The sequence below is a fragment of the Castor canadensis genome, chromosome 6, assembly GCF_047511655.1.
Source record: "Castor canadensis chromosome 6, mCasCan1.hap1v2, whole genome shotgun sequence".
NCBI lineage: Eukaryota > Metazoa > Chordata > Mammalia > Rodentia > Castoridae > Castor > Castor canadensis.
The window spans coordinates 33,411,233-33,422,327 of NC_133391.1; the positions used below are offsets into that span (position 1 = coordinate 33,411,233).

General features: G+C 42.0%; 1 protein-coding gene across 1 annotated transcript; it reads right to left on the reverse strand.

Annotated features, from left to right (window-relative positions):
- Nucleotides 1-2,162: 2,162 nt before the first annotated feature.
- On the reverse strand, nucleotides 2,163-10,259 carry Gabarapl1 (GABA type A receptor associated protein like 1). Its single transcript, XM_020168685.2, has 4 exons — nucleotides 9,902-10,259; nucleotides 5,860-5,938; nucleotides 4,774-4,892; nucleotides 2,163-3,446 (listed from the first exon to the last, which is right to left on the reverse strand). The coding sequence occupies exons 1-4, from the start codon at nucleotides 9,989-9,991 to the stop codon at nucleotides 3,381-3,383; spliced, it is 354 nt and encodes a 117-aa protein (XP_020024274.1). The 5' UTR covers nucleotides 9,992-10,259; the 3' UTR covers nucleotides 2,163-3,380.
- Between the last annotated feature and the right edge of the window lie 836 nt (nucleotides 10,260-11,095).

An 11,095-nucleotide genomic window follows, 5' to 3' on the forward strand; every position in this document is an offset into this window, starting at 1 on the left:
CACTGGACATTAGTTAAACACCATTTATGTTGTTTTGCAATCTTTGCCTCTGTTTACATAAGACAGCCTATAAACTATTTTAAGAGGTGCACAATGCTTCGAAGGAAGAAAACAATACAGTATGGGAGTGGAGGATGGAATACATAATAGCTTGCCATTCACAAGGGAAATTTTTTTCCCACTCTCCATTCACACAGGACTAAGGGCAATCCTGGGTACACTGAATCTAGATGGCACAGTCACTGCATGTCTCTTGATAGAAGGGACCAACTTCAGCTTTCACACTAAATACAAAGAAAATTGATCATAAAATGCTTTTTCATTGGGAAACAAAACCACTAATACATCAATCCAGATAATACATGTAAGTCAAGAATATCTTGGAAAACTTAAGATATATGCTTACCCTACAATATTTGAGATCTTTGTAGCAAAGTACCTGGGACAAGCTAAAGACTCACTCATCTCTGATGCTGATGTCCTAATGGCATCAAAAGGAAAGAATAAAATTATTGGTCATATCATTTAAACTTCATCCAGAGAAGGAAGCATTGTTACCAGCAATCCTTAATCTAACATAGGACGTGGGTTTCATTTAACAGGACACTTCCTAAACTGCTTTTAGTCCATGAGAAGCCTCACAATGGTGTGAGGCTGCAAAGAAGCTTTAACAGCTACTCAAGAGGGAACCATGAGAGTGGTCCTGAGAGCTACTGGTTTTCAGGAAAGAGAACCAAATACCAATCAGACTGCTAAGTACCAGGCCTGGTTTTGCCTCTGAACTTAGCTTAAGTTACTTAAATATTATACACCTATAACATCTGAGGGCTTGTCTAAATGTTATGTAATAATCTAAGTATGAAATTTTTCTATGTGGAAAACCCAAAGAAGAACTAAAAAAAAAAGAAAGGCCTCCTGGGAGAGAGATTCTATATTCAAAAAACTCCAGTTCAACCATAGACTACAGTCTGGCATGACAGCTATTTCAGATGTGTATGGAGGGTTGGGATCCACCATGTGTTTTCTTTAGTATATTCATCCAACCTCATTCCTAGGTAGTGTGTAAGTCTTACTAGTATCTTAACAACTCAATATTAGCTTCCTTTGGCTTTAGTAAGTAGCACACCTTGGTATTTTTGTCAGCAATGACAGGTGTTCATTTTCAAAGCTTTGATTGGGAATTCCTCCAGACTTTTCCATCTGGAAATTTACATAGTGTTTGCTGGGCTTGGACTTCTTCCTCTCAATTCTAACTTAACTAAATCAAGTACTCTGTACTTGGTGTGGTGGTTGGTGGAATCCTGCCATGGATCTTCTATGATTTCCTCCTTCCTTTCGGGTGACTTTGATACAGTCCTTAAAACTGTATGGAGAATGACACCACCTGGTGATAATGCTACCAAGAAATCAAAGAGGATCATACATAAATTATAAAGCTACCAAGAAATCAAAGAGGGTTATACACAAATTGTCTTTGCAAGGAGCTTCTACTAATGTTTTGAGTAGAAAAGTTTTCCCTTTCTGCTGCTCCCCACAGCGTGCCCACACATTCTTTCCTGACTAAATGAAACACTCATGGTCAGAAGACACTAAACTTGTCCTGATGCCAGGTGCCTTACTTCAGTAATATTTGCTGCTTTTGGCAATAGTAGATTCCTCCCTGAACCAAATTTGAGAGGCGAGAATAAATGTGTTTGGGACTTTCAGCAAAGTCTGGAGTGGACAGCAAATTTCACTGTGCAGCAAAAGAATCATTTGAGAATTCTGTGAAAAATCAGACACCTACGCTTCGATTCTGAGTCAGCAATCTGGGACAAGGCCTAGACATCTGCATTTGTAATTAGCACACACCTACCCCATTCCTACGCTGAGGTAGGCAGTCATCCAACTTCAGCTTTGAGAAGCACCTAAAGAAGTGACACACCACTTACTTATCTGTAAAGAAGAAATCATGCACACATCACCAGTACACCAGGCACATGGCCCACCATTAAATTCACCCTTGGGCAGCAACTCTTCCTGTCAGAAAAGAGCTGACTGCATACGTATCTGGCCATCTTAAGCATCCAACGCTAATGCCCACCCCACACGAGCATTTTGTTCAGAAAGCCACATGCTCTTTAATCAAGTATACCAAGTAAAGAAACACTTCCAAATTCGGGTGGATTTTTAAGGTAAGCAATTACTTTATTTACTTGGCTTGACAGCATTGACTTCATTATACAAGAACCTGCAGCCGAAAAAACAGACATGCCAATTTGGCCCAACAGGAAGGTTCCTTTCATTAGCAGAGATGAATTGAAATATCATGTCTGAGTGCAATTCCTGCTCCCCACCCCCACCCCACATCACCCCTAAATGAAAATAAACCAATGAAAGCCCCAGGAATCACTAAAAGTCATCCCTTCAAACTCTTCTGCTTAGCAGCTACAATAGATAAAAACTGAGGGGGGGGTGGGGAGCTGGCGTTCACCGAGCATTCCTGCAAGTGAGCAAGAATTCTGGGTAAGTGGCAGGTGTGGATAATCTACCTTCCCTTATACCTGTCCTTGTACATGGAAAATGCTAAAGGAAATGGCTAAAGAAGTGCTGTTAGCCTGCAACTGGAAACGCCTAGGCTCATGAAATTCCAAGTGTGGGATAAGGGCACAAGAAAAGAGAAGGTTAGACAGAGATGCTCGACACTCGGTCTCAACTCCAGTTTAATGCTACCAAAACTATTCCAAATCACATTTAAGTCCTGGTCCCTATTTTCCAAAGGGAAAGTGAGCTCCATCTAAATGTCTATATGGATGAACACTGCCACCACTGGAGTGGCACTGTGACATCTGTGTGTAAGAACAGGAGTAGGAGGAAGGGAGGGAGGTAGAAACATAGATCAGGGGCCACAATGCTTTAATTACAGTGGGTGTCTTTTGGTCCCTAGGTATGGTCCACTACCACAAATCTGAAAGCATTCCTGTTCCCATTCCCTATCTGTCTATGCAAAAGTCAAAAATCAAATCTCTGCTCAAAGAAATGGGAGTTTCTGCTGGACTGCACTCTCTGTGACTTCAACCTGTCCCCACCTGATCCTGGGATAAAATCACACAAAAATAAAATCTCAGTAATGCTGTGAAATTATGTCATCCCTGTTTCTCTATCAAAGCCAATCCAACAGCTCTGTCTTGATAGGCTTTCTCCCTGGGCCAAGGAAGCAGCAAAAAATAACAATTGAGCATGTGAAAATATGATGACAGTGTGTGCAGTGTAATGCTTTCCAATGTCTTCACCTTCTGTCTCCTTCGTAGTGGGAGCCCTCCCTCTCATTCCCCGAGTCCCACTCGCACCCCTCCCCTACCCCTAAGTCCAAGTGCTCCCATCTGCTGGGCTTCCACCACTCACTTCCCATAGACACTCTCATCACTGTAGGCCACATACAGAAAATAGTCTTCCTCGTGGTTATCCTGGGGGAAGAGATAAGACAGTTCAGAAAACATTCATATTCATTATCACTATAATTCTGAGCCTCAATACAACTATGTAAAGTAGGTATGTAAGTTATCATTACCTTCCTTTAAAAAGACGAACAGGTCTAAGAACATAGCTCAGTGGTAGAGCACTTCCCTCCCATGTGTGAGGCTCTGGGCTTGATCCCCCAGAATTGGGAAAAAACAACACGTGTGGTAGTATGCACCACCTATACCCCACCCTGGTGTGGCTGAGGCTTCAAGACCAGCCTGAGCTACACAGCAAGACCCTGTATCAAAGAAAAAACAAAAACAAACAAACACCCCTACATACACACACAAAAAAAAAAATAGGCAAAAGTGGTTGTAACTAGGGCACAGTCAGTCCTTACTTTTTTTCTTTTTTCTTTTTGGCAGAACTGGGGTTTAAATTCAGGGCCTCATACTTGCTAGGCAGGCACTCTACTGCTTGTGCCATCCCACCAGCTCTTTTTTGTGTTGGGTGCTTTTGAAATAGGGTCTCTTGAACTATATGCCCCATGTGGCTTAGAACTGCTATCCTACTGATCTCTGCCTCCTAAGTAGGTAGGATTACAGGTATGAGCCACTGGCACTAAGCTACAGTCCTTACTTTTAAAAAGTTCATTCTAGCAAGGAGAACACAGATACTCCAAGACACATATACAGGATTTATACTCACAGAGAATGTATGTTACAGAATAAGACTCTGCCTTAATTTTAACTTTTATTTTATCTGATTCACTGTGCTCAGATAATAGAACTCTCATCTATGGTCTTAGGTTCATTCTAAGAAGAAAAGCTTCCCTATGGGGTTGTCTTAAGACAAATCTCCAGAGTATTTTATGTAGGGAACTAACTATAATGAAGTAATGAAGAGAAAGAAGTCAGCTTTACTACTGTTTGCTTCCTCAATCTGCTACTACATGGGAGAAATGGGTTAGAATGCATTGTTCACTCATAAATTATGTTACCAACGAGAATACCAGGAACTATGATGGGTAAATGCTTTGTAATTCTTTACTATTAGGAACCATTTCCTATAGCTTCAATAGATAACCTAGCATTAAAACAGTATAGTCAGAGAAGATGAAGAAAAGATTTCAAAAGGATTAAACCTAGTAGGGTGCTCAATTCCTAAAAGAAAACAGGTATCTAACCTCCCGGGGACTTACACTATTGCGTGTAAGAGGATCCTGGTAAATAACACCTCCTGCCCTACTTCCAAGGTGTTTTATCAACACAGACTGGAACAAAAGCCACAGGATACCAGGCTGCTGGGTACTATTGTAACTAAAACCATTACCTCATACAGCTGGCCCATGGTAGCACTGGTGGGAGGGATAGTGTTGTTGACAAAGAAGAATAAGGCGTCCTCAGGTCTCAGGTGAATCCTCTTCCGGATTAAGAAATAGAACTGGCCAACTACATGGAGGAAAAGGAAAAGAAAGGCAAGAAGAAAACAAAGGATTAGTAGAAGGTTAAGTCTCAGAAAAAGTTCTATTATATCTGTCCCTCTTTAAGATAAGTACCGGCTTTCTATACCATCTAAGCAAAGCCAAATACTGTCCAGGAACTTCTGTAATAAAACAGGGAAACTCAGAAGCCTGCATAGTCCCTGACATGCCATAGTGGAGCTATTGTTCTGCCTTACTCAATTTCAGATCTAATGTTAGCATATCCGTATATAGTATTGAAGGAATACTATATATCCAGTCCAAAATATTCCCATCATTGTCTAAAACTGACTTGAAATACCTTTCCATCCTCACTCCCACCCTTAGAGAAATTTAAGGATGGAAGGAGGTCTACTGGACTCTGGCAATCTTAGCATGGACAATCAGTCCAGTGTTGGGGCAATAAGCTCAATGCTTAACCTTTTCCTGAGAATACTGGAAAAGTTCTAAAAGGCTAATACTTCAATATATTAACTCTGGAGTAAACATATGTACAAAAATCTCACCAATGTACCCTAGATGAAGTGACTATTCCATTAAGGATCAAGGTAGAGACTGAATATATTCTTGTACTTCCAAACAGAATCTACTCATCACTAAAACTATCTTTAGGCAAGTAACTTACTTAGAATACCTACAATGTGATCCTCTCAAGAAACTGAGTTGGTTTTGTTTTTTGAATAAATCAGTATCATAACAAGGCTGATTTATTCTAAAAATGGTACCAATAATGGACAGCTGTTCTTTACTTTCAACAACTTTTGGTTTCACAGTGATGAGAAATGTTAATGGGAATTAGAAATGGAAGAACTATGGTGTCATTTTTTAATCAGCCAGCACTCTGGAGAATCTCACTCACTTTCACTAATTCTCACAAGAAGTAAGGACCCAGAATGTTTCGCCATGGAATGGTCAGGGGAGAGAAAGAGCATTACCGGTGAGGTCAGAGGGCACTAGGTACTTCCTCTTGTCCAGATCAGGCACCCTGGCTTTAGGAGCCTTCTCCACGATGACCTGAGAGGAGAGCAGGACAGTGGGAATGTAAACTAAAGAAGCTAACAGTATTTTCCTCCCATATGCTATAGCTGCCATATTGGAAGTGAAATTGTCTAGGCAATATATAATTTCTAAATCTCCCTTTCCACCCCTTTTCTGACTTTAAGTAATTTTAAGTTACCTGGGGTATCAAGGAGATTTTCTGAGGGCTAGGGGCATGGCTCAGGGGTACAGCACCTACCTAGCTAGCACAACACCCTGAATTCAAACCCAGAACCACCAAAACAAAAAAAAAAAGGATTTTCTGCTTTTTTTTCCAGGTGATTCTGATCATCTACTAGTTTTATTCTTTCTTAAAAATACCATTTATTAGGCCAGGTACAGTGGCTCAAGCCTGTAATCCTAGCTACTTGGGACGTGGAGACTGTGGTTTGATGCCTACCTAGGAAAAAGCTCATGAAATGCCATTTCAAGCAATGGCTGGGCATGGTGCCATGAGTCTGTAATCCCAACTACGTGGGAATGCACAAATCCCCACAAATGATCACAGCCCAAGGCAGCCTGGGGATAAAGTAAGGCCCTGTCTCAAAAATAATAACCAACACAAAAAGGGTAGCTCAAATGGTAGAGCACCTGCCTTGTAAGCATGAGGCCCTGAGTTAAAAAAAATTAAATTAAATTAAAACCACACTGCTATAATTTTATGTTAAAAGCTTGGTGCTGTCAGGTGGAGGTAGAAACTTTAAGAGGTGGGGACTAGTGGGAGACTTTAGGTCATTGGGGATGTGGCCTTAAAGGAGATGGTGGGACCTGTCTCCCGCTTTTTCTCTTTGACTTCCCCAGCAGGAAGTGAGTGGTTTTCCTCCGCCATGATATTCTGTCTTCACCACAGGCCCAAAAAAATAAGGCCAACTGGCCAGGGACTAGAACCTCTGATTCTAGGAGCTAAAATAAACCTTTTCTCTTAGAAGTGGACTATCTCTAATATTTGTCACATTAATGGAAAGCTGGCTAGCACACAGGTGAATGTGGCTCAAATTTTAAACTCAGTCAAAATTTTCAGGAATGACTGCAAAAAAGGCTTCAAGACACTTATTAAAATAGTTCTCACAATGAATGGCACACTATAATACGACAGTACACTAAACCATTTGTTGATATTGATTATATTAGGATTATATGTAATTTTCACTGTCTATGTTAAATATTTCCAAAGTACTTCAAGTTTTATGAAAATCATCTATTTCTGCAATAAAGAAAAAACCAAAATGTATAAAATCTTACAATATTTTTATACTTATAAAATAAAAATACCTTATAAAAACATTAATATTAGATTTTTAGTTTCAAAAATATAATAAATGTTAGATGTAAGATTTGGAAAGCATTGAAAAGTTAAGTGAAGAGGCAGAAATAGGCACTAAACAAGTATCCCTAGTAGCTGTGTGACCTTCAACAGGTCAATAAACCTCTCTGAACTTCAGCATTCCAATGAGTAAAAGAAAGATGACTTACAGTGAACCCTGAACTAGATTGACAGATGCTTTGCCTCTGTGGTCTCATCTGCAAAATACGGCCAATAATCCATTGGGATGCTTATGAATTTTTAAAAACAGACCATCTGTTTCTAACAGTTTTCTGCTGTTGCTAATATTTCAAAATCCCATCAACTCCTCTCCGAATGCACAGTGAGGTTAAGCTCAGGTTGTGTGAGTAATCAGAGTGGGACATTAGAAACTGCTTACTCTGGCCATCTTTTCATCAACAGGACACTTTAGCACAGTAAGATTAAGGGTTGTGCCCAAAGGCATACGGAATTCCTGTTAGACAGCTCAAAATTAGAAACAAATCTCCAGGGCCAAGGATGTAGTTTGCTCAGCAGTAGAGCACGTGCTTAACATGAGCAAGGTCCTGGGTTCAATCCCCAAAAGCAAAAAAAAGAAACTCTCTGCACATAGCAGAGTTCTTCTTGCATCACACTACAGAGGGTCATAAGCGAAGCATCTCATGAGCAGCTGGGAGGCCCATCGCTCCTTCAAATACAACTGAGATCTAAGTAAAAGTTTTAATGGCTTATAAATTATTACATAAGTAAAAAATTTAACACCAAGCTATGAACAGAAGAAGAATAGGAAGAATTAGTTGAAACATTCTGGCTGGTTGAATGCAGGTAAATGACTGAAATGAAAAGGGCTAAGTTTTGAGCAAAGGTAATTTTAACTAGATTTAGGAACAGGAACATGTCAAGAGCTGTGATTTATGAAAAAGCTACTGGTACAGACTGTTCTTGGTGAGTTCTAAATAAAAGGTAGTCATTTTGCATGAGTTACCCTGCTGACACCAGACTAACCTGTGAACTCCTGACAGTAACAATAGTCTATCTGTTTCCAGTACTCCATAGTATAAGGCATACAGTGTACACACTAAATTCTGGTTAATAGAACTGTATTAGAAATTCAAAAACAATACAGCAGGAGGGCCAAGGGCTCCAGAAGATCTACAGCATGACAGTCAGGGGTGGAATCCCAGCTCTGCCACAAGTCAGGAGTGCCAGAACTTTGGGAAGTTATTTTATTTCCCTGTACTTGAGATTCTTCATTTTACAACAGATTGTCATGGAGGGAGGATTACAGTGAACATATGGACAAGCACTCAGAATACTGTGAAGTATGTGGTAAGGTATCAGTAAAAGAAATTTGTCATTTTTAAATATTGTTTAAAAAGGGGTGGTACAACGAGAATTAGGAGAAACTTTTAAAGCAGTCGTCCAAAACCCAAGAGAGTAATTTGTAAAGGATTATGTACTAGGCTAGGACTAGCTCTCCACTCTGCAAAAAAACCTTTATGTGTGTAATTCCTACAGAATGGCAGAATCCTAATGTCTCCTCTTCCTTCAGGAAAAGGGGTGCAAGGAGTCTGTACTGCTGAGCTAAGGCCCATGTTTCTTCTGGTATCTAAAAAGCCAAGAAAGTGAGGTAAGAATTGGAGAAGAATCCCAAAGAGTACCTGCAGATGAAGAAAAAAATGTCAGATCATTCCAACTCTTTTACCTTCTTAATTTACATGTAATATTTATCCTAATGTCCCTGCCTGAAGACAAAGAGAACCACCTTCATATCTCTGCTCCCCACCTCCAAAATCAAAAGCTGTGTCTTCCACCTGTCAATTGGGCTGCGCAGCCTACGTAAGAGAAATATCAGGCAAGTGGGTGGCAGAAACCCGGATGCAAGAGACACCTTGATATTTCTTCCTTCTCCTCCTCACTGCTGGCACTGGCTTTAACTACTGAAACCAGGGTCCAAATCAGAGAGAAGAAGCCCTTAGTGCTGTCCCGCGGGGTCCAGGTACCATCTGACCACGGTGGCAGGGAGAAGGCCTGTGATCCACAAGGCCCTAGATCCAAGAATGATGAGCCAGGCCGGCTGTTGCGCAGAAAACGTGTGACCTTGTTTTCTGGGCCTGTCTTGTAGCGCACCCCTGCCTCCTCTCCTAATTCTAAGAAAACACAAGGAAGGATCTACTTCTTCTAAACCTTTTTCTCCCACGCACGACAGGAGGACAAAAGTTGATTCACACAGAACCATCAAAGGCAGAAACCGATGGGGAGCAAGTCCCACGCCATCAGCTGCTCCCACATTGTCCTATTTTTTTATGCAGCAAAACTGTGAACCCCAAACGGCCCTATTTCGTGCACACCACAACCTACACGTGTGCTGAGTGCTGCTGAGTCACGCGACACCGAGGCTCCGCTCTAAGGATGCAGTCGGCTCTAAAGATGGGACCAGGCCCTGGGGAGATGGGCTCTTTAAGGCCCGCAGTCTAATCTGCCCACAGGTTCTCGTTATAGCGAAAGATGTTCAGGGTTAAGTAATTGGGGACCTGTCTTCTCTGGGGACACTGGTGACCCCCAACCCCCGCCCACGCTCTGCCCCTTTTCCCTCCTCCTTTTCCTCCTTCTCCTCCCCGCCCGGATGCACTCACGGGGACCCTGTCCGGATATTTCTTTCGGATCTTTTCTCCTTCCTTTTTCCGATACTCAAAGGGATGGTCCTCCTTATACTGGAACTTCATGATGGACCGCAGGGTTTCTAGGATCCCCGGACGGGGCCTGCCTCCGTCGCTGATGACTGCGTCTCTGGCTCCTTGCTGCCCACGGTCAAGTTCAATGTTATCAGAGCCGCTTCAGAACGTCAGCTCCCGTCACAATACTATCTGGTCAAGCGTCCAGAAGGGATCTGGGGCTTCCTGGCCTGAAAGGTGGGGGATGGCCAGGTAAAGTAATCCCGGTGGCTTTTCTGAAGAGCAGGGAACACAAAAACACCAGGGCAGCGCGTTGATATTGTGATGTCATCGCGTCCAGCCCTTCGCCCCGCCCCCAGCGAGCGGCACACTCCGGGATGGGGGGTAGATCTAAACATCTGCTATTTCTATTTTCTTCCTGTCTAAGTTTTTCCTAAATGGAGTCCATTAAAAACATGCAAACGTTTGACTTTGACTTGTTATTTTGTTATGACTGTGACATGGAATATGGCTATAAAAACCAAAGGGATGTTCTAAAAATGACTTTTCCCCTCTCCTTCGCGTTCCTTGGTTGGGTCCAAAACAAATACACAGGGGGAAAATCCAGTCTTTTCCAGCTCCTTAGGATCAGGAATACAAGGGAGGAAAGGGGCCGGGCCTCATGGGATCCTTTGGGCCAGGCAGAGACATCCCGTGCTTGCATTTTGACCTTTGTCCAGTTGCACCCTCCTGGCACCTCCAGAGCTGGGCTGGCTTCCTCCTGCCACGACCTCTCCTTCCCTCTCCATGCAGGCGTCATTTTGTTTGGGTCTGTGTTGCAATTGGTTCTTAGAACGCAGCAACATAAACAGAGCATGACTCAGGAATTTGAAAAGATGTCTAAGGTCAAAGGGCATGAAGTGTAATCAGAGTTCAGGGAAGTGATGTCGGCGATGACTACTAAGGGCTTTTTGCACGTTCAAATACAGACATGATTCACTTTCTCCTATTCACTTAGAAGTTGGGCCTGTCTTCTGAAAATGAAAACATCAAGCAATTTAGATGATAAAGTCTGTGGTCCTCAAACTTTTTTTTGTAAAAACTCACCAGAAAGATAGTTCTACTGGTTACAAGGCCGTGTGGGAACAGAAAAAGCAGGCGGAGCGCAAGTGGAAG